This window comes from Eumetopias jubatus, unplaced genomic scaffold, assembly GCF_037043125.1.
Source record: "Eumetopias jubatus isolate StellerSeaLion01/CBP00866 unplaced genomic scaffold, mEumJub1_p1.0 scaffold_4, whole genome shotgun sequence".
Lineage (NCBI taxonomy): Eukaryota > Metazoa > Chordata > Mammalia > Carnivora > Otariidae > Eumetopias > Eumetopias jubatus.
This window is the reverse complement of record NW_028274810.1, coordinates 22,970,707-22,994,326: the sequence shown is the minus strand read 5'-3', so window position 1 is coordinate 22,994,326 and position 23,620 is coordinate 22,970,707. Positions and strand designations below refer to the sequence as shown.

Sequence of the window (23,620 nt, the reverse complement as noted above, 5' to 3'; positions counted from 1 at the left end):
AGGACGTTATCTTGATTAACTCAGTTATGAATAGTCAGGCCCTTTTGATGAAGTTGGTTAGAACTATGTGGGGACAGAAATAGCATGAAAGAATACCGGTTGTCTTTGTTAACCATAAGGGCTTGATATTTTAAATTCTATATAAAATCTATAAAATAGAAGCAACAGGATTGTATTTTATAAAAGCAAGTGATTTTTAAGGTCAGTATTCTCTAATCAAGAAACACACCTTCCTTTTTCTTGAGGTAAAGTTCAGTTTTGTTACCTCTTTGGAGGTTCGTTTGATTCACTTTACAGGTGATGCTTTCATTCCAAATCCTGTGAGATTTGGAAGAGGTTTTTTTTTTTATCTTATTTGTTAAAGTTGTAGTGAATTAATAGCTTGTTTTTGGAAGCAAAATACATTTTTTACAGCCTAAGTTTTTAAGAGGGCACATAGAATAAATGAAAGCTTTTCTTGAGAACTATGGGCATGTGGGTATTATTATTTATCATCTTTATACACTTATGTTGCACTTTTCATTCTAAAAGCAATGGACACCTCTTTAGAAACTTTGTTTATGCATCTTTGAATCTTACAGGGCCTAATATGAATTCAAAGTGATAAAAACACATTTAAAGTTCTTTAAAAAAAGTGTACTAGCACATTCCTAAATTTTTTTGTTGTAATTGTGTTTATTCCTATATTGATTTTATACACACACACACGGGATATTTATATTTCTAGAAGTGTCAGGGTAATTTTTTACAGTGTTTGTATTTTAACCTACTCTAGCTGTAAATGAAAAAGTATATTATAGTTGTAGAAATTTTAAAATGGCACTTGCTTTTCTGCCTCTCTACTTGTAATTGGTCAGACTACCCTTATAAATGTTTTTTAAGAAAGGGAATAAAATTGCCATTTGGTATTGTTGTGTATGTGTGTGTGTAAGTTCCACTGGTGGGTGGATTCATTCAGTCAGGTGTCTGAGGCTATATCATCATATTTCACATCTCTGAACAGTATTTTGGGTCCTTGGCCAGTGATACTGACCCAGTCCCCTTCTGTTTCCTTCCTGGTGTTCAACAATGTTAGTAAAATTATTTTGCTTCATCTTTCTGCTAATGACATCTTTGTAAGCCTTATTAGCCAATTTTCATATTTATAACCAAAGCTAATGAGTTGTTAATGACTTGTCAAAAACTTAGAACAGATTTGTTACCATTTTTGACAGTTGAAGTGAAGCCTTCTAAGTGAACCAGATTAATCACAAATTACTAAATGCTTTTCTTTTCTTGAAATTGTGTTTGAATATGCTGTGAAGCCAAGGTGAGGCTAGTAAGTTGCCCATTTGATTCATACACGGTTAAGGGAAATTACATGAAGGTGTATGATTCTGTCTCCGTTTTTTACTTGGGTCTGTACACCCTGAAGAATTTTGACTATCTTTTTTTTTTTTTTTTTTTTTTATTTGAGAGGGAATGAGATAGAGCATGAGAGGGAAGAGGGTTAGAGGGAGAAGCAGACTCCCCACCGAGCAGGGAGCCCGATGCGGGACTTGATCCCGGGACTCCAGGATCATGACCTGAGCTGAAGGCAGTCGCTTAACCAACTGAGCCACCCAGGCGCCCCTGACTATCCATTTTTTGAAAGAGATTCCCAAAAGAGTCCATACCTCCCCAAAGTTTAAGAATAGTTGTTCTATTTGGGGGGAAAAATGCATAACTACAGAAGAGTTCCACAGATTAATTTCAGTAGGTATGTATTTAATCATTTGCTGTATACCATTTTACTGATGAAAGTAATTGTAACATTATTGGTGAATTTGCTTTCTGAAGCATTCATATGTGGAAATAGTTTTTGGTTACAAATTTTAATGAGTATGGCATTTTGATGTAACTCATTCAGTGCAGACCATTTAAGACGGTTGAATTAAAAGTGCATTCTAGGGTCGCATGGGTGGCTCAGTCGGTTGGGCTTCTGCCTTCGGCTCAGGTCATGATCCCAGGGTCCTGGGATTGAGTCCCGCATCGGACTCCCTCCTCCGCAGGAGGCCTGCTTCTCCCTCTCCCACTCCCCCTGCTTGTGTCCCCTCTCTCGCTGTGTCTCTCTCTGTCAAATAAATAAATCTTAAAAAAAAAAAGGCAAAGACTTCAAATAGAAAGCCAATGTAGACATTAAGAAACTAATAAAGTTAATTATTAAAAAAAGTGCATTCTAACATTTTAGAATACTTCCAGTTTTGTTGTTAAATTCTTTTTTTTTTTTAAGATTTTATTTATTTATTTGACAGAGAGAGACATAGCGAGAGCAGGCACACAAGCAGGGGGAGTGGGAGAGGGAGAAGCAGGCTTCCCACTGAGCAAGGAGCCCGATGTGGGACTCGATCCCAGGACCCTGGGATCATGACCTGAGCCAAAGGCAGACGCTTAACGACTGAGCCACCCAGGCGCCCTTGTTGTTAAATTCTAACTATGTATTTATCACCAGATTGTTTATGAACATTCCTGTTAGAGGCTAAGAGCTAAAGGGTAACATAGATGAGGTATTTATTTGTATTGTCAAAAAACTTTTAAATGATTTTTTTTAAGTTTGCTTATTTTTTACATGATCTTTATTGTTTTGTTAGTAGTTTGTGGGACTGCATCTCCAACAAAGTGAAAAATGTCCAGTTTTTTCACAAATAAATTGGTAAAATGACTTTAAAGATCTGATAGAAAGCACAGCATGTGTGAATTGCTTTGTTGGAAGTACCTGAAACAAGTAAAATTGGTATTTGCAAAATGAAATATACCCGGAGAAGCAGAGCACCAGATTTTTATTCCTTGTATCTCTGAGTTTAAGTACATAAATAGGAGTCAGCAACCATTTCAAGTCTGGACCCAAGCTCTGATCCTTTGCATCCTTCACCTACAAAGATGGCTGAGGCAGTTAAAAGGATAACTCCTAGTCCCCAGAGAGCTGTTAAACAGATAGTTAGCCCCTAGTTGTTAGCATATAAACCATGAGGAGGGCCACAGTGCCTTCAAAAAGCCAGTGTTCTTTGAACTCACTAGCCCATGCCTAGAAACATCAGGATGTATATTACTATCTTTGGTAAACTTGTGTGAGACAGTACCATGAATGACTTACCTCCTTAGCTCCATTGTATGGTTCAACATTTGCTTTAGTTAATATGCTTGGGGATAAATTAGTAAGCAGGTTTTTTTTTTTTTAAGATTTTATTTATTTGACAGAGAGAGACAGTGCAAGAGAGGGAACACAAGCAGGGGGAGTGGGAGGGGGAGAAGCAGGCCTCCCGCCGAGCAGGGAGCCCGATGTGTGACTCAATCCCAGGACTCTGGGATCATGACCTGAGCCGAAGGCAGACGCTTAACGGACTGAGGCACCCAGGCTCCCCAGTAAGCAGTTTTTTTAGATTATATATCCAGTTCATCCTAATACAGTTTGAAGACCTGCTTCCCAATAATCATAGCATCTGCAGAAATTCGCTAATAGTTGAACTGTAACTCATTTACAGCTACCAAAGTTTGAAGTTTAAGTAAAAAAGAATAGCTTTTGCCAGGTAGTATTCTGACAGGTATTTATGAATTAAGTTTTTCTATTATTTAAAAGCTTAAGTTGTCTTTTAGCATTATTTTGACCTAGAAATGTCAAAGTAACATTTGACAATTGCAGCCAGGGTATATCAAGATCCCTGAAATTGTTTTGTCTCTTTGAGGGCCAGATGTAGTAGTTTATTCTAAGTAATGGGTCTACTTTATTAATAATGTATAAAAACAATTATGAATTCTACCACATGGAATACTTTCCCTTCTTAGGGAGTCTTTTTATAAAATAAGGGGTGGTAGGTAATATTTCATTTAGCTGTGTAAATTGACTAGAGATCACATCAAGTTTAGTCTCCATCCTGGATGTTGATGACAGTTTGATGTTTGTGTTGATGGTGGTTTTTTATTTTTGATTTTATTTTACAGTGTTAGTTCAATTTGTAGTCATGTTAGTGAGTTCAATTTGTAGTCATTTGAACCATGTAACCCATTAAAGATGTTCATGGGGATAAGCACTTAATGTAATGATGGCTTAACTTGATTTAATGGTTACATCTTTTCCTCCTAAGAATGGAGGGGGATGTGATATGTTGCTTAATCTTTTCAAAATTTACCACAAAGTGGGGATCCTGGCCGGCTCATTTGGTGGAACATGCAATTCTTGATCTTTGGGTTGTAAGTTTGAGCCCCACGTTGGGTGTAGAGATTACTTAAAAATAAATCTTAAAAAAAAAAAATTTTACCACAAGGTAATACAATCTTAAGCTCTAGTTTTGTTTTTTAAGAGTAAAACTTGATCTCATCATATTTTTGTTGAATATGTTTAAGAAGTGTGTTTAATTTCTATTTAGGACCAATCTAACCAATATCTCTTCACTTCTGTGATTATACAGATATTAAATATCTGTCTTTAAAATTGATCCGTAGCATATAAGTAAAATCTAAAGTCTCACTGCAAATTAAGTCAAAATGGCTTAATTAGTATAATTGTGTTACAACATGTTTATGGTGAGTCATACTTCCAGGAAATTGAGGATTAGTTTTGTTTTCTTTTTGCTCTACAGAGGTAATATATCTTGCTTTGCTTGATTAAAGTCAGAGAAAATAAGAAAAGCACCACTTGACTTTGTGAGAAAGAAACATGATACCAGATACTAGCAGTAAAGTTTTACATTTCCTTTAGTTATGCCATAATGTGTCAGGATCCCATGAAAGCAGCTTTGTAGTTACACTTTTTTTTTAATGTTCTTCTATGAAAAACTATAATTCTTAGATGCCTGTAACTAAACATTTTTGTCTTTTTTGTGTGTGTAAGACTTTTACATTATCTTATTTTAGCTTAGTTGTGTATTGTTCAGAGAAAATTCAGTGTTTTTTTCTAGAGCTATATTTTACCCTCATTTTTGATTGATAACTTGTCTATTAAATTCTAAGTTCAAAATTATTATGCCTTATACCTTATTTTAGTTCTTACCATGTTTTTTTCCCCAACTTTTATTTCGAGAATGTTCAAAACTACAGAAAAGTTGCAAAAATAGCATAATGAGTATTCATTTCCCTGTCCCATAGAGTCACAATCACAAATTAACATTTTGCCACATTTGTTTTTCCTTTCTCCATATATATACATATTTTTTTCTGAACTCTTAAGAGAGTTAGTTGTAGACATCAAGACACTTTACCCCTAAAACATTGAGAATGTATCACCTAAGATAAAGGATATTCTCCCACATAACCACAATATTATCACCACATTCAGAAAATTTAACATTAATACAATACTATTAGATAATATATTGGCTTTAGTCACATTTCTCTAATTGTCCGAATAACCTCCCTTAGAGTTGCCTTTTTTTGGATACAGAATTTAATCATTACATTAGTTGCCATGCCTCTTCAGTCTAGAATAACTTTTGTGTTTTTTATGATATGACAATTTTTAATAGTCTAGGCCAGTTGTTTTGAAGAATGAGCCTCAGTATAGCTTATTCTCATTGTTTACTCACATGATAAATTCTATTTAACAAATGGGATTATAATGCCCAGTTATAGGTAGAATTATTTCTGACTCCTGGCCAGTCTACATAAGCCCCTGGTTCACACTGATAAGTATACAACATAAGTTATTAAAGTCAACATCCTGCATAATAACTGCTGGATTCATAAACCTGTATGGATTAGGCAATCATAGACTAAAAATTTGGGAGCTAGACAAGGATTTAGGTAAGAGATTGATAGTTCACCTCTTACTGCTGAGAGAGGTAAAGTGACTAAATTTCCCTAGCAACTTAGTGACTGCATGATTAGGGCTATCAGGCAATCCATGGTCATGTAATACCCTTTCTTTACCAGGCATTGTGCTATACACTGAATACCAAAATGGGAAAAACTGGATCCCTCCACTTAAAAGAGTAACAGCCTGTGGCAACGTATTCAGTGTAACCTAACCACTGCAACCAGCATAACTCCAGACTTGGGCCCTGGAGTTGCCTGGATAAATTCCATTCTGTCTCTTATTTGCTGCATTAGACTGTAAAATGGAGATGATAATGTCCAACTGGAAAAGTTGTTAGGAAGAGGAAATAAGATTTTTGAATGTAAACCATTATAAGTTTTCAGTAATACAAATAAAAATTTGTGGAAGTTATCTTGTTTTATAGGCTAGAAGAATAAGTAAGTAGATTTTAAAAGACTTCACCAAAAACCTGGATGATGAAACCATATTCTGTTACAAATGGAAAATATGATTTGGAAAATGGGAACTAGATTGGAGGGTGGAGGTAGGGTTAAAGGAAATTGTCCCTGACTTCTGAGATTGAAGTTAGAGGTGACTGCCATGAAACCATATCTCTATAAGAGAGAAATTACTCAGCTGAATGGAGGACTTTTGGTATAGTATTCATTATGATTGTAGGTGGCATATCTTGGCATTTGGAGTTGGGTGTGTGGTACTTTATGTTCAGATTTATCTTCTTCAGAATTTTCCACTTTGTACCTCTTTGAATTCTCTTGAGCATCTTCAGATGTCATCTGTTGATATAATCTCATTATGATCTGAATTCTCTACTCTTGATGCGGTAACTACTCACTGGTCAAATAGCTGCACCTACTTGTCTATGAACCTTCCCCTGGTCTTTCTGCCCAGGCCATGACCCTGGTATTCTTTCCCTAATTGCCCTGGGATTTTGCTTGTGGATAGGTATTCCATTAAAATCACTAGCCCTTGTGTCAAAAGTCCTACCTAGAAGTATTTGTAATTTTAAATCAGTAAAATATTTTTTAGTTGTCAATTTTATTAAGATCTTTTTTTTTTTAAGATTTTATTTATTTATTTATTTATTTGACGGAGAGAGACACGGCAAGAGAGGGAACACAAGCAGGGGGAGTGGGAGAGGGAGAAGCAGGCTTTCCGCAGAGCAGGGAGCCTGATGCGGGGCTCGATCCCAGGACCCTGGGATCATGATCTGAGCCGAAGTCAGCCGCTTAACGACTGAGACACCCAGGCGCCCCAATTTTATTAAGATCTTGTATTACCTTTTTTTTTTAACCCCCCTAAGGAGTCTCCACTCCCAGCGTGGAGCCCAGTGCAGGGCTTGAACTCAAGACCTGAGCTGAGATCAAGAGTCAGTCACTTAACTGACTGAGCCACCCAGGTGCCCCCAAGATCTTGTATTACTTTTGAATTTATTCAAAACAAAAGAGATGAATATAGATATAATACAGCTCTCAAAATTACTAGTACTTTAGGATAAGCAAATATCCCTATCTCTCCCCCCATCCCTTGCTTTAAAAATATGTATATAGGGGCACCTGGATGGCTCAGTCAGTTGAGCATCCAACTCTTGGTTTCAGGCTCAGGTTATGATCTCATGGGTTGTGGGATGGAGCCCCCAAGTCAGGCTTCCCTTGGGGCACCCTGCTCAGTGGGGAGTCTGCCTGGGGATTCTCTCTCTGCCCCTCCCTCCACGTATGTGTGTGTGTGCTGTGCGCACGCACTTGCTCATAAATCTTAAGATACACACACACACACACACACACACTTTTTCCTCCCAATTCTGGGAAATAATGAGAGAATAGCTCAGAAGGTACAGTATATCTAACTACCTATCTTTTTCGATTCCAGTTTTTTCAGTTTTTCTCTTAAGCAAAACATTTTCCTCGTATTTAAAGTATAGGCATGCTTATTAGAAAAGATGTCCCTTAAAATTGCTACCTAATTAACATTTAGGTGAGCTTTTATTTTGTTTTTCATAGTTGAAATTATTCTACACATACAATTTTATATCCTGCTTTTATTTTTTTAAACTTAACGTTGCCATGAGCATTTTCACATATCATTAAAGATGATCCATAAACAATTTTTGCAGCATATTCTGTCTGACTTAAAGATTGAACATTTAGATTTCCATATTTCCTACTATAAATGATGCTACTGTGACTATCTTAATGGTAGATCTTTTTCTGAATGCTCAGTTATTTCCATAGGATAGAATTATTAACCTTTTTTTTTTTTTTAGAGAGCAAGAGTGAGCCCAAGCAGGGGTAGCGGCAGGCAGAGAGAGAAGCAGGCTCTCCACTGAGCAGAGAGCCCGATGCGGGTCTCGGTCCCAGGATCCTGGGATCATGACCTGAGCTGAAGGCAGATGCTAACCAAATGAGACACCCAGACACCCCTGTTATTAGCTATTTTTAAAATTATTTTTATCTGTTACATTTTTATGGTGTCATTTTGTATTGGTTTTTATGAATGCTTTATCTAGATATTAATCTTCATTTCTTCCATGTCTTCCTCAGTTTGTCGTCTTTAAATTCAGTTGTACATGTTTTTCTCAAACTAGTATGCCTAAAATGAATTGATCTTGGGGCGCCTACATGGCTCAGTCAGTTAAGCATCTGCCTTTGGCTCAGGTCATGATCCCAGGGTCCTGGGATCGAGCCCCCACATTGGGCTTCCCTGCTCAGTGGGAAGCCTGCTGCTCCCTTTCCCACTCCCCCTGCTTGTGTGCGAGCGCGCTCTCTCTCTCTCTCTCTCTGTAAGATAAAATCTTGAAAAAATGAATTAATCTTTTGTTCTTTCCTCTTTCCTCACAGTCTGGCTGACTAAACCACAGAAATCTTATCTTTTCATCTTTGATCTTCCCTTATTGTCTTCTGCTACATCTAGTCAATCACAGAGTCCTTTTGATTCAACCTCTTAAGTGTTTTTTGTATCCATTCACTTTCTCCATCCCTACTATCTTATTCCAGTTACTATTACCTCTCCCCTGTTATTTCTTCAATAGCCTGCCTTCTGGTCTTCCTCCCTCCCTTTCAAACTCTTTGCCACCCTGCAGTGAAAGTTATTGTTCCAAAAAGACAGTCCCATAATGTGATGTTAACTCTCTGGCTTGAAATGTTTCAGTTACCCTGCTGCCTGCAAGTTAGAGGTCTGCATGTGACTGAAGAGGCCTTTTGCAAATCACCTTTTCAGTTTCACCTCTCCTCCTCTCAGCCTCTTTTACCGCTCTCCTCCTTAGGCATTCTTTCAGCAGAAGAAGCTGTGATGTTTCTTTTCTTCTGGCCTTTGCATATGCTGTTCCCTTTACCTCAGATACTCGTGGCCATCATTATCCTCCACTGACATCCTACCCCCCAAACACGCATGTACACCTGACAGCCCCAACATCTTTCCCACTCAACTTCCAGGTCTCAGATAATACTGCCTAACTTCCTAAGAAGCCTTCCCTGACATTCTCCTCAACTGTTTGAGTGCTCTTCCCTGAAACAGCCACTTTTAACATCATTTCCTTCCAGTTTTTTTGCTCTGTGTTTATATTTATACACATTTTTATATAATTATCATCTTTTTATCAGCATTTCCCAAATAGTTTTACAAGGAACTCAAATGGCCACAAGATACTATCTGTTATATGAAAGAAGGATTCCATCAAGTTTGGAATACAATGCATACTGTATCTTCTTGGAAATTCATAATGTAAATTAGCATGTTAAAGGTCCTGAGAAGTTCTAGGCATTTTTCACTAAGTGCTGAGTATAGTAGTGGTAAACAAAACCCAGTTTGGACCTTACTAAATTCTAGGGCTGTGTTTTGTTTTTAAGATTTTATTTATGTATTTGACAGAGAGACACAGCGAGAGAGGGAACACAAGCAGGGGGAGTGCGAGAGGGAGAAGCAGGCTTCCCACCGAGCAGGGAGCTCGATGCGGGGCTCGATCCCCGGACCCTGGGATCATGACCTGAGCCGAAGGTAGATGCTTAACGACTGAGCCACCCAGGCGCCCCTAGAGCTGTGTTTTGACCTTATTTTAAATTAACCTGTATTTGCTCTGTTTGGTACTGGATATCACCCCTTCCTTAAAACTGATCCTTTGTCATTTGTAACACTGTATTCTCTTAAGTGTCCTGATATTTCTCTGATTTGTTCCTTCTTTATTTTCTTCACGGTTTGTTTTCCTCTGCCCATTAAATGTTGGTGTTTCTTAGAGTTCGGTCTTAGCCCACTTCTTTCCCTTTTCGTCTTCTCCCTATAATCTCACCCACTCTGGTGGTTTCAGACATCATTATGCTGACTTCATTAGTTTTAGTCCTCAAAAGACAATAGAAATGTTTCAAGTACAAGGGGCAGTGTCTTCGATAGGACCTGAAGTAAATCTGAACCCCTTGGGGGAAAAAGAGCTGCGATGTTCCCAGCTTCCGCTAGTAGATAACCAAGCTAAAAACTCAGAAGTCATTCTTCACTCTCCCCAGATTTATCAAGTGCTGCTACTTTCATATTCTCCGTACTTGTATCCATTCCTTCCCCTCCGGTGTCCTTGCCACTCCCCTGTTTCATGCCCTCATCATCTCTTGTTGGAACTGATTGAAATAGCCTTCTTTTACATGCAGTTTGTTCCTCGGTTTCCAACTTTAGGAAATCATCATGGTGTACCGAAAAATGCAGGTCCGATCACACCATTCTCTTGCTTGAAACCCTTCAGTGGTTCATTGTGTCTCTAGAGTAATGATGAGAAACTCCTTAACAAAGCTTAGAGGCTACCTCTTCTGCCTTCCTTTCTTTATTCCATGATTATTACTTTATTTTCCATCAGCCTTCAGCTGTCATGGTGCTTCTCTGTTTCATTACAGTTTTCTCTGGTGAGATTGTCCACACTACCTGCTTTTCTTGCAGTACTCTTTCCTTGCTTCCTTACTTGTATGTATCTCTTATTGCATTTGCACTTAAGCAGATGATGTATAATGAGGTTTTTTCCTCTCTGGACTGTGAATTCCTTGAGATCAGGGGGTATGTTTTAATGGTTTTTGTAATCCCGCACCTCTGGTACATAGTAGGTGCTCTGTAAATGTTTGTTGAATGAATGAGATCTTGAACAAATTCAGTCCCAGCCATGGTCCTTCACCTCTTGTGTGCCCCACCTCTGTTGTCTCAAATTCCTAAACTGCAAGTTTTACCAAAGGGGTTTTCAAATACCTAAATTCTGAAGATTAGGAGAGTTATCTGTATTTTAAAATAATGATGATACATTATGACAGTATTAAAATGATGTGGCATCAGTTTTAGTGTATAGAGAAATCCAAACCCTTAATAGTTTCCACATAAGACTGTTGAATATACTTTACAACTTATGTATGACTTTGTAGTATATATTGATTAAACTTGTCTTTTTATTGTAGAAACCTGTTAGTGGAGACTGAGTTAATGTTATAGGTCATTTGCTTTGCCATCAATTTAATATTGCCCTTAGAATATGAAATTCAACAACTGAAGTAATTCTTTTTTTTACTAAATAACATTTATTTTATTTTTAATTTTTTATGTTATGTTAGTCACCATACATTACATCATTAGTTTTTGATGCAGTGTTCCACGATTCACTGTTTGACAACTGAAGTAATTCTTAAGACACTGCTAGCAGCAGTATAAACTCCATTTTGTATTTTTCTTTCTTCTGTATGTCAAATCCCAGGTCTCTAATGTGCTGCTCTGGGGACTGTTCTGCTTTCGAGCCATGTTATTCTTGCTACATGCTTCGTTTATGTTTTGGGGTTAGTGCAGTAGCCTTCTAACTGTTAACTTCCCTCAGTTTTGCTCCCTTATCATCCATCTGCTACACCTTTGCCAGAATGATCTTTCTTAAAACTTTTATCTGATCACGTGAGTCTTACTTAACATCCTTTAGCGGCTCCCTATTGCCTTCAGAATGAACTATAGACTCCTGAGCATGGAAGTTAGTCCATGCTTGCTTCTAGCTGCTCCCGCTGTGTGGCTCATGTTCCAGTTGTACTGAACTATAGGAGTCCTGTCCGGCCTCTTGCCCACCAGCCTTGCAGCCTTTGTATAGGCTGCGGCCTTGACCTCTCTTGTCGTGTGCCGCCCCCGCCCCCGCCTCCTTTTCATCTGCCTCCAGGAAGTCTGATAGTTCCACCCCTACCGGGGACTCTGTGTGTTACCACTGCACACTGTGCTCATATGATGTATTTACCTTGAGGACAGGGACAGTAAGTGTTCAGACGTTTCACATAGTGCCAGTACATGTAGGATCTCAATGAGTAAATATCGACTATTGCCATAATTGTTAGTAATTCTGGAATGCACTGTTAACTTTTTGCAAATTTCTTTTTATAGCCTCAAGGAATAGGTTCTCCTAGTGTCTACCATGCGGTGATCGTCATCTTTTTGGAGTTTTTTGCTTGGGGATTATTGACAGCACCCACCTTGGTGGTAAGTAATCTTTTAACTTATTATGGACTTAAATCTCTTTTTGTTCAGTTTTGAGGGGGAAAAGGTGACCCTTTTCCCTTTCCATGGTTAATTCTTACACCAATATTGTCAACTCTTCAATACTACATTTAGTTGGTTTCGTTGCTTTTTCTGACCTTAACTTCGCCCTTACTTTGTGGGGAGGGCTTGGCTGGATGGTTCTTCTGGTGAATACTGCCCATGGGGAAGCAGGGGCTCAGTCCCCACTCTGGATAGGGGAGATGGGATTCTTAAACTGACAGGCTCGGGAAAGATGTTATCTATGACCTGAATCACTCAGCATTATTATTTTGAGATTCATTCATACAGCTGCATTTTCCAAATGCAAGTTTCTCTTAGGTTAGGCTAAGGCTCTAGAGGTAACCATTTAAAAAATCATTCTTTTCACAGCCCTAAGCTGATTTTGCCCAAATATCCCCAGGTTTGGAGCCTTAGAAAAGGCATCCCTGCTAGTCCAAACAATTCAGGTGATAGCTAGTTTTCTCTTTTTTTTCATTTCAACCTTTTCTTTATCTTTCCTTTTTAAAATTTTTTTATTATGTTAATCACATACATTACATCATTAATTTTTGATGTTGTGTTCCATGCTTCATTGTTTGCGTATAACACCCAGTGCTCCATGCAATACGTGCCCTCTTTAATACCCATCACCAGGCTAACCCATCCCCCACCCCCCTCCCCTCTAGAACCCTCAGTTTGTTTCTCAGAGTCCATCGTCTCTCATGGTTCGTTTCCCCTTCCGATTTCCCCCCCTTCATTTTTCCCTTCCTCCTATCTTCTTTTTTTTTTTTTAACATATAATTAATTATTTGTTTCAGAGGTACAGGTCTGTGATTCAACAGTCTTACACAATTCCCAGCACTCACCATAGCACATACCCTCCCCAGTGTCTATCACCCAGCCACCCCATTAGTTCTCTCCTTTTGATGTAGATCAGGGGAATGAAATAAAGGAAGGAGTAGTTATGGCAGAAGTCTAGTAATACCTTGAAAAGCGTAATTAGGATAAAATGTACAGCTTACCAAATCTAGTAGAATTTTAGAGCGATATGCTTCCTTATATTTTTAAGATTGCTCATTGTTATACAGAAAAGATTTTTACAAAAAAGGTTGTTTATAAATAAATTGGATGATCATATAAGTAGATTTATGTTCTAAGAAAGAAAGAAAATTTACGTTCCATCCATCTCCGTATTATATGGCTACATAATCATTACTGGATCTACATAAAATATGAATGTTTAATAGTTGTTTGGAATGTATAGGGCATATTCATGAGTACTGTTAAAACACAGTTCAGAAGAACAGAAAATCTCAGTTTCTTCTGTAAATAAATCATGCATTGCAAGTTAGAATAGTTCCCTGAATAGTAGCAGTTCCCTGACATAAAATTGTAAGAATGCTGATTTGAGTATGTTTTCATTGAGATCTTTTACTTTTTAAGAAGGATTTACTTGGGGGTGCCTGGGTAGCTCAGTTGTTAGGCATCTGCCTTCACCTCAGGTCATGATCTCAGGGTCCTGGGATCAAGCCCCGCATCAAGCTCCCTGCTCAGTTCCCCCTGCTTGTGCTGTCTGTCAAATAAATAAATAAAATCATAAAAAAAAAAAAGGATTTACTTGTAATAGGTCATCAGTTGTACATTAATAGATTTTCAAAATAATTGAAATGTGGACTTTTAAAATATCTGATCTTTTTTTAATTTAATAATTTCTGATGGGAGTCCAAAAATTAATCACACATTTCCTGCCTTCATAATCCATGTTGTCCTCTGATTTGGAACTTTATCAGGTGATGCAATTTCATTATGACATTTGTAACTTCATTATATTGTAATAACCTGATGTCATGGGTTACTGAGATGCTATGATAACTGTGTGGTCTCACACTTTTATATTCGCCTCTCTGATGGTCCAGTGTGCTTTTTTTTATAGTCTACTACCAGTTTAACATATAAATCTGTCAGGTGGATCATCAGTCCTGTGGTTTAAAGTACTTGAGTTTTGTGATAGTAAACAGTTCATTTATATTTATATTATGCTGGGTTCAGGCACAGTCCTAAGCACTTGAAATGCATTATCACTTTTAATCATCAAAGTCCCCTATGGGTGAGGTATTAGCCTGATAATACAGATGAGAAAATTAAGGTTTAGAAAAATTAAGCAACTTACTTGCAACTACTGTGATAGTAAACTGCAGAGTTGGTATTTGAAACTAGGCTTGCTTTGTCCCAGTGCTCAGCCTAGGGGGATGCTGGGAGTAAGTGGTTCATACCTGTGACTCAGGTAGTTAAGGTTATTGGCAGTCCAAACGGTAGCTAAGTAGATTAAAATGTTTTGGGTAAATTGTTTGGAAGCCATCAAAAAAGCTTTTAGTGATGTTTCCATAATTTGTCAGCAGGATTTAAAGTGTGTATAGCAATTTTAAAATTTGCTTCTGTTTTATATTCTTTAGATATAAAGGTAATATATATAAAATAATATAGATATAAAAGTAGGTATTAAAAAAACAAAGGTTTTTGTCTAACTTTGTTATTTTTTTTTTCCTGCTTGGACAAAAGGAGACTGTCTTCTTTAAGAACAGGAAAGAATCCAGTTATTTAGACATAAAGAAATGTTTTTTAGTTCATTTATTATAGCTCACTTTGTGCTTAGTATATTTTTAATTTTTTTGTTAAAAAGTGGGTAATGCTTTTGATTTATCTTTTTTTACTTTTTAAAATGTTGAATTTTTACTTTTTATTTTTTTATTTTTATTTTTTAAAGATTTATTTATTTATTAGAGAGAGAGAATGAGAGATAGAGAGCACGAGAGGGAAGAGGGTCAGAGGGAGAGCAGACTCCCTGCTGAGCAGAGAGCCGGATGCGGGACTCGACCCTGGGACTCCAGGATCATGACCTTAGCCGAAGGCAGTTGCTTAACCAACTGAGCCACCCAGGCGCCCTGAATTTTTACTTTTTAAAATGCTGAGTTCTGATCAGGAAAATGAAAGGTGCTAATTTGGGAGGACTTAATGTTTTTTTTTTCGCCAGCATGATTATATTTTTTGTAATAGTTATCTATAACATTGCCAATTATTTGATTTATAGCCAAGACTTTCTTTCCCACAGTTGTTAAAAGTTATTCTCAATTCCCGTATTTGTCCTTATATCTGAATTTTTTTTTAAGATTTTATTTATTTATTAGAGAGAGAGAGAGAGAGAGAGAGCATGCATGAGCAGGAGAGGGGCAGAGGGAGAAGCCGACTCCCCGCTGAGCAGGGAGCCAGATGCGAGGCTCGATCCCAGGACCCCGGGATCATGACTTGAGTGGAAGGCAGACACTTAACGACTGAGCCACCCACGCACCCCTATATCTGAATTTTTAAATGGTGAAATGAGTTGTGGTTCCTGGGGAAAGTTGTCTGTAATATTATCATAGTCCTTTATCTTTTCCCAATTTTACTTCATTAATATTTTTAAAGTCAAGCATTTGACTTTAACAGAAAAAAACATTTACATATTAATGAATATTAAGCTCAGAATTTTATTTTTCTAGTTCTTTTCTTATCTATAATGTATACATGTTTTTAAATAATTGCAGTTTTTGTGTTCTACATTTTTCTCTTATGTGAGGGGGAAACCCTTGTGGGGATGGGGTGGGACAGACCTAGGCAAAACGAAGATTGAGCTGTAGTGATTAGATTGTATCTGAATGCTGAGATGTGTTATATTCCAGGTTCTTTCAGGTACTTTGGCCTGCAGGCATTGGAATAGCAAGAATCTTTGAAATATCACTAAAGAAAATTATGTGTGGAAGCACATGTATATATAATTCTTCTCTCTCTATGTAATATATATTGCTTTTTAAAAAATTAGAGATGCAATGTATGCTTGTTGTAAAACATAAAGCAGTATAGAAATGTATAAGGACACCAAATTCCCCTGCAATCCCACCTACCCCTCCAGTCAAGCGTCAGCCGCTTGATAAGAGATCTTGGCTTCAGGGTAAATGTTACCTTCCCCGTTAGGACAAATTAGCCAACCAGAGATGAACATTTTCAGCAGTTAAAATGTGCTATTCGTCAGTGATTTTTTTTTTCTTACTGGAAGTGAATATTAGCTATACTTGGGGAGTTTTTTTCAAAATATCTGGGCCTTTGACCTATCCTGTTGAAGTCAGAATCTTCAAGGGTAAGGCTCAGACATATGTATTTTTTAGAAGTGAGTCTCATATCTAGTATATATCACTAATAAGAACCAATATATTAATTCGGTGTAGGTTTAAAAAGGTTTTGCTCACTTTGAGGTTTTTTGCTTACAAATTTTTTATTGTTGACTTTGTGGTAGTCTTCTTTACTTTGGACTCCTATATGCCCTTACCCCCCACCCCCATTTTGGTGTTGGGGGAGTGGGGGAGGGGACTTTCGAGGTACAAGATGGCACCAAGTCATAGCACTTCACCCTCTTTCTAGAAGTTAGTTAACTTTAAACATTATATTTCTGTTTTATGTGCTTTGAAATGGATTATAACCTAGAGAGTCACAGCTTTTTTTTTTTTTTTTGAGATTTTATTTATTCTTTAGTTGTGCTTATTTTTTGCAACCCAGTATATATTACGTCTTTGAAATCCTTACAGCACATTTCAGTTTGGACTAGTCACATCATTTTTTTTTAAGAATTTATTTATTTATTTGACGTAGGGTGAGTGGCAGGCAAAGGGAGAGGAAGAGGCTCCCCTCTGAGCAAGGAGCCCCATGCGGGGCCGATCCCAGGACCCTGGGATCATGACCTGAGCCGAAGGCAGATGCTTAACTGACTGAGCCACCCAGACGCCTGAGAGTCACAGCTCTTAACATTTATTTAAAATGGGAGAATGAAGATGAAGTTATAATTCAGTTTATTTGTATTTTAAGTCAGTATCTCTCTTTCCATACATAGCTCTCAAAAATGATAAAGTTTCAGCATTTTAAATTTCAAAGATTTTCTTTAATCATTTAACAGATAACCAGTGTTAAGATATACTAATTATAATAAATGGGATTATGGTGTTTGGGATTTATTAGCCTTAGATTTCTTCTTTCTTTTTTTTTTTGAAGATTTTATTTATTTATTAGAGAGCGTGCATGAGCAGGAGAGGGGCAGAGGGAGAAGCCGACTCCCTGCTGAGCAAGGAGCCAGATGTGGGGCTCGATCCCCAGACGCCCAACTGACTGAGCCACCCAGGCACCCCAGCCTTAGTTTTCAAAATCAATGTGAAGTTAAAGAATTTTTTTTTTTTTAATTTCATGTGATTTCAGTTATCTTTGAGTTTTAAACTCAAAGAACTTCTGGAACCCTGTGTTCTCCTAGAACACAGTGAAAGAACAAAAACTGTGTTTTATGTGGAGGATCTGCCCAGGGGAGGATGGTAAAGTCTCCACCAGCAAGGGGGTTTACATTAACTACAAAGAATTTTAGACTGCCAAATATATTTTAAGTACTGAAGTCTAACACTTTTGAGAGGCTATATGTTTGGTTCATAGTGGGTATTCAGTCAGTGATGATTGATCGACTAACATATTAGATAAAGAGAATTAATAACAATAGTTTTAAGGATCTGTAATGCTAAGAAGTGGCTTAACTTTTTTAACCTATGGTTCTGGGAAAACTAGGCCCAGTGTTTGATGGTCCTGACTGCTGAGATGCAATCTGTGTTAAGGAGCAAGACCCTACACTCAAATTCTCCAGCATCTCTTCTATGTAAATGGCTTAGCAGCCTTTGCTACAGAGATAGTCCTGAGGCATTTAATATTTTAAGAACTGTTTCCTCTAGAAGTTTTTGAAGTTCCATAAATTTTAAGACCTGTAAAATTTCTTGGAAAATGTAACATTTTTTCTTATTCTGCTCTAAAGTCCAGTGCTAAAAGGATCCTCACAGATCAAAAATCTTTACATTTGTATTGTTGTATTTGTCTCTGTGTTAAAATTTTGTTAAAAAATCAGGGGTGCCTGGGTGGCTCAGTTGGTTAAGCAACTGCCTTCGGCTCAGGTCATGATCCCAGGGTCCTGGGATCGAGTCCCACGGTGGGCTCCCTACTCAGTGGGGAGCCTGCTTCTCCCTCTGCCTGCCCCTTCCCCTGCTTGTGCTCTCTCTCTCTCTCTCTCTGACAAATAAATGAATAAAATCTTTTAAAAAAAAAAGTACTCTGAAATATATTGAAAGGGAATATATATTAAATACAGGAAAAACTGAAAAATACTAGAGCCAAGTAGCTCAGTATTGGATAGAAGAAATTTCACAAACCCTATGTGACTGTCGAGTGCTTTGATCACTTCCTATTGGCCCTAAAAGAGGAATTGATTGCTTTTGATGGGAAAGGAGGAGCAATTTGGAAGGTTTGGGTGTTGGTTAGAGAGAGAAGATAAGGGGCACAAACATTAAAAATGGGAAGGATGTCCTGTATATTGGAAAGCATGGGAATATTTAAAACAGTGGAGAGACCAGATTGTTGGAATGTAAGGTAGCTTGGCAGAGTGAATCATTAGCGTATTATAAAGCTTTCTGTAGGCATTCGTTATGGTCTTCATTCTTTGTAACACACATTTTGTGTCCCTACAAAGATTTGGCCCTTAGTAATTTTTTTTTTTTTTTGGCCCTTAGTAATTATTGAAAGAAAACTGGATTTGATTTGCTGCAAAAGGTTTTGAGATACCACTTTAAGGAGTTGAAGTCTTTTCCTTCAGTGAATGAGCCGGCACAGTGTGGCCAGAGCAAGTCCTAAGCCTCCTGTTTGTAGCCTGTTTTTCATAATGTTTCATTTGGGACGCAGCCACGACTGTTCATTTACATATAGTCTATAGCTGTCTTTGTTGAGTTGAATACTTGTGACAGAGACTGTTTAGCCTACAAAGCTATAAAAAGATAACTGCTGTCTGGTTCTTTACAAAAAGTTTGCAGATCCCTTCCTTAGATCCATGCGTCTTTATTATAAGTAATATCAGCGTTTCTCAGCCTCAGCACTCTATTGACAGTTTGCACCAGATGATTATTTGTTATGAGGAGCTGACCTGTGCCTTATAGGGTGTTTTGCAGCATCTCTGATCTCTGCCTCTTAGATGTAGCTCCCCCCGTCCAAGTTTGGATAATCAGAAATGTATTCAGACATTGTGAAATGACCCCTGGAGGTCAAAATCACCTTCAGTTGAGAAAATATGTAATATATATCATATAAAATATAGAGACAAAATAAATGTATATCAAAAATAATGTGATTTTTTCCCCCATGTTAATGATTTTCTTTGACTAAACGTTTCATTTCTAATTTTATTTTTACACGTGAGTTAATTTTTGTTAAATTTCTAGTTTGGGGCCAAGAGTAACTGAAGAAAAGGGAGCATTGTAATCCCTCTAAAAGTTTTTCTTAACAAGATGTCAGAATGTACACTCAGCATAGTTTTTCTTCCTAAAGAGATTTCCCAACTTTCTTATTCTCCATATTGCCATTCTCTCTTGTTTTTATTGAGAAATAGCATGGTATACTGGAAGAAGCAGTGGCTTTTAAGTCAAGCAAGAACTTGGTTGCCTCATCTGTGGAGTGGTATTTTATCTAACCCATACTTAGAATGAAATGAAATAAAAGTATATATAAAGTCTCTGACACATAGGCTGTAAAAATCGTAGCTGTTCCTTCTTATTTTTTCGGTAACTTTTCCCTTCATTTGCTTTTTCAACCAGTGGCTACCCAGTGGTTCACTTGCTGCCCATTGGACAATTTGATGCCATGTGGTTTGAGACCAGGTCTTAGAAAGAATAAAGTAACTTGTTAATGCGTTTTCATAGGTGGGAATTTCTTTTTCTCACTTTACGGTCTTTCTAGATTCACTTTTTGGCAATCAAAATTTCCCTATTCTCCCAGTCTCCTATCTTAGATAATACCTACAATTGTCTATAAAGGGGTTATAAGTTATATGTGGCATAATAGTGAAGATAGCACATAGTAATTAAAAGCATGGACTTTCAAGCCCAACTTCCTGTGTTCAGTTTCTGTTTTCCTACATACTAACTATGTAATCATGTATAAGACACTTAACCTCTGCCTGTATCAGTGTTATTATAGGATCATTAAGAGGAATAGAAGGAGGGGCACCTGGCTGGCTCAGTCGTTAAGCGTCTGCCTTCGGCTCAGGTCATGATCCCAGGGTCTGGGGATCGAGCCCCGCATTGGGCTCCCTGCTCCGCGGGAAGCCTGCTTCCCTCTCCCATTCCCCCTGCTTGTGTTCCCTCTCTCGCTGTGTCTCTCTCTGTCAAATAAATAAAATCTTTAAAAAAAAAAAAGAGGAATAGAAGGAAATAATAACATGTAAAGGGCCCAATTTAGTGCCTTGTGACATCATAAATGCCAAATAAATGTTTGCTATTATTAGTATTTATTAATATGCATAGCATCAGACAAATCTGAAAATTTATGGGAGATAAAATTATATGAAGGGATGTTTTAAAATGTAAATGTAGAAGTTTTACTGAGACTAAAATGTGGTATGAGATTTTTATTTTGTATTTTTTGTTTAGGTATTACATGAAACCTTTCCTAAACATACATTTCTGATGAATGGCTTAATTCAAGGAGTAAAGGTAGGACCGGTGATATATTTGCCCATGTACACACAGGCACATACACTTGGTATGTATACCTCTGCCAGGACATCAGTTAGTTAATGGGCGAATTCACTGTTAATTTTTACAATTAGAGTATATCTTGGGGGATTACTTAATACTTTAAAAATGAATTGGGTTTTAAATATGATCCTTTTTGTTAAAGAAAAAATATATTTACTTTCATTGGTCATCTAAAGATGATCTGACTCAAATAATAGCCAACTCTATGTATAATGATAAACACATCATAACAGAGTTCCCTTCTGTTTTACATGTTGGCATTTTTATTTCAGAGATCTAAATGCTTTTATAAGCTAACAACAAGAATATAGATTGAAGAGAAAAGAACTAAAAAATACATAAATATAAAACTATATGGTAAAGTCTTGACTATTGTACATACTCTTTACTCTTGATTTCATTTGACCAACAAGGTTTATAAATAGGTAGTTAGCCTATGAATATAAAAACAGATAACTAACATGATATTCTTTCTAGAATTGCTAATGTGGAATTATTGTGATTGAGAATTCATTAGAGCATTTCATATGAACATGCAACCAGATCCCTGCAGGTGATTCTAGACAATCTTGGGAAAGTTTTAAATTCTATATAGACGAGAAATAAGTTATGTGAAGTTTGGTGATATTATACTTATGTTAGAAATAAACAAAAAAAATTATTCTTCTGTGATAGTAGAATGATTTCTTTTCGGCTCATTGATGTAGATTGTATACATTTTTTTCATTTACTTTTTTTTAGGGTTTGTTGTCATTCCTCAGTGCCCCACTTATTGGTGCTCTTTCTGATGTTTGGGGTCGGAAATCCTTCTTGCTGCTAACAGTATTTTTCACGTGTGCCCCAATTCCTTTAATGAAGATCAGCCCATGGTACGTGCATAAATCAGATGACAACAATTCAATAGCGTTCTCGTCATTGTTTTCTGAACAGTCCTTTATTTCATTCACCTTTTTTGCCATCTTACTTATGTAGGTTTTGATTTTATCCTTCCAGTATTCTTTGACACAGATAAGAGGACCCGTAAAAATATAGTGGCTAAGTAATAGTTCATAATGATTTTAGAACTGGATGCTACTTAGGAAGTGTGTAGACTATTGGCTGTAACCTACTTCTTTATTCCACAGCCCAAAATAATAGTTGCTTAACATGAGGGAAACTTATTTCTTTCTCCATATAAAAGCAGTCAGGAGTCGAGCAGTCCAGAGCTGGTTTGGCAGTTCTGGGGAACCAGACCTTTTCTCTCTCTCTGCTCTGCCATCCTCCACAAGCTCCCCCACGGTCCAACATGGCTGCCTGAGTTCCAGCTTGTGTCACACTTCAGGCAGCGGGATGGAAGGAGTGGCTAAGAAGAGCACACTGCCTTCCTATAAAGAAACCACGCAGTTTTCACCCAACCTCTGCTAATATCTATCAGGTCAGATTTCAGGCACCTGCTCCTCTTTGTTACAAGGTGCTGGGCTCGTGGCCACCCTAACTGAAATCAGGATTCTTTCCCTGAGGAGGAAAGGAGGGAAAGCTCACAGTGAGAATGATTTTCTCAAGGTAATAGAGCCCAGTTTAGTTGTAGCTTTATTAATTCTCCTAATGTCTACTCCACTGCATATAATTCTGCCTCATAGATGGGCTGTATTTCCATGGCTATCTAGAAAGGATAAAGGAATATAAGAGGCAGGGTCTTCCTCTTGTACGTTGGATAGATACAGTTCTCAAGGCCAAACCCTTGATGAATGCTAATCACCCAAATGAAATCTTAACAGAGGAGTCTAGGCGATGAACAAAAAATTTGCTGTGAAAAACTGTGTTAGAAAAAATTTTGTAAGCAATAAAGCCCTGGTAGAATATTTTGAAAGTTCATTATGATTACACATGATTTTTAAAACTAAACATTCAACAGTACAATAGAAGTTTCTTATTCCTGGCCAGTTATTTTGAAATCATATATACAGAAATGTAGTTTGCTTTTTAAAAATAGCTTTTGTCCACTCTTCGTAGTGATTGTCTATTCTCCATTTCATTTATGAGTACTGCCACACAGGTTTCTTCTATGTAAAGACTGAGTTGCTTTGCCAGTATTTGAAAAGCTAAATATAGCTTATGGAAAAGCTAGATCTAGTTTCTATATAGAGGCATAAAATAAATATAGAGTAACTTGTTTCTCCATTTCACCTACTGAATTTTGTGTTTGTGTAGTGCTGTGGTGGGAAATAGTAATGGATCAATTATAGTAGACTTTAGTTTGTTGCTGTTTTTAGTAAAACCAACAACAAAGCCATTTCACAACAGTTGGGTAGAATATTGACCTGGCTATATTATTTAATTTTAAATATTCCTGCATAGTAGCTGAATTGCTTTTGAAGGGTCACTTCTAACACTGTATTTTCATTATATCAATGGCATATGAATCCGTGAACTGTCTTAGTAAGCCATTGACTGAAATGAGCTATTCTTACTCTAATTCATTTACAGAAATAAAGGAAGGTTAAGGTGTAATGGTAATTGTTCTGTTTCTTGTCAATTGTGTTTCCATCCTAGGTGGTACTTTGCTGTTATCTCTGTTTCTGGGGTTTTTGCAGTGACTTTCTCTGTGGTATTTGCATATGTGGCAGATATAACCCAAGAACATGAAAGAAGTATGGCTTATGGACTGGTATGTGTGTTTATTCTATTCTTTGTATCAGAATACCTTGTTTTTTAA

At 37.2% G+C, this 23,620-nt stretch overlaps 1 protein-coding gene across 1 annotated transcript in view; it reads left to right on the top strand.

Annotated features, from left to right (window-relative positions):
- SLC71A1 (solute carrier family 71 member 1) overlaps positions 1–23,620 on the top strand; it is a 42,136-nt gene that overhangs the window by 1,590 nt on the left and 16,926 nt on the right. Inside the window, exons 2-5 of the mRNA XM_028101948.1 lie at positions 12,155–12,250; positions 20,818–20,880; positions 21,667–21,794; positions 23,458–23,572. Of these exons, the coding sequence (XP_027957749.1) occupies positions 12,155–12,250; positions 20,818–20,880; positions 21,667–21,794; positions 23,458–23,572 (402 nt within the window). The remainder of the gene's footprint in view (positions 1–12,154; positions 12,251–20,817; positions 20,881–21,666; positions 21,795–23,457; positions 23,573–23,620) is intronic.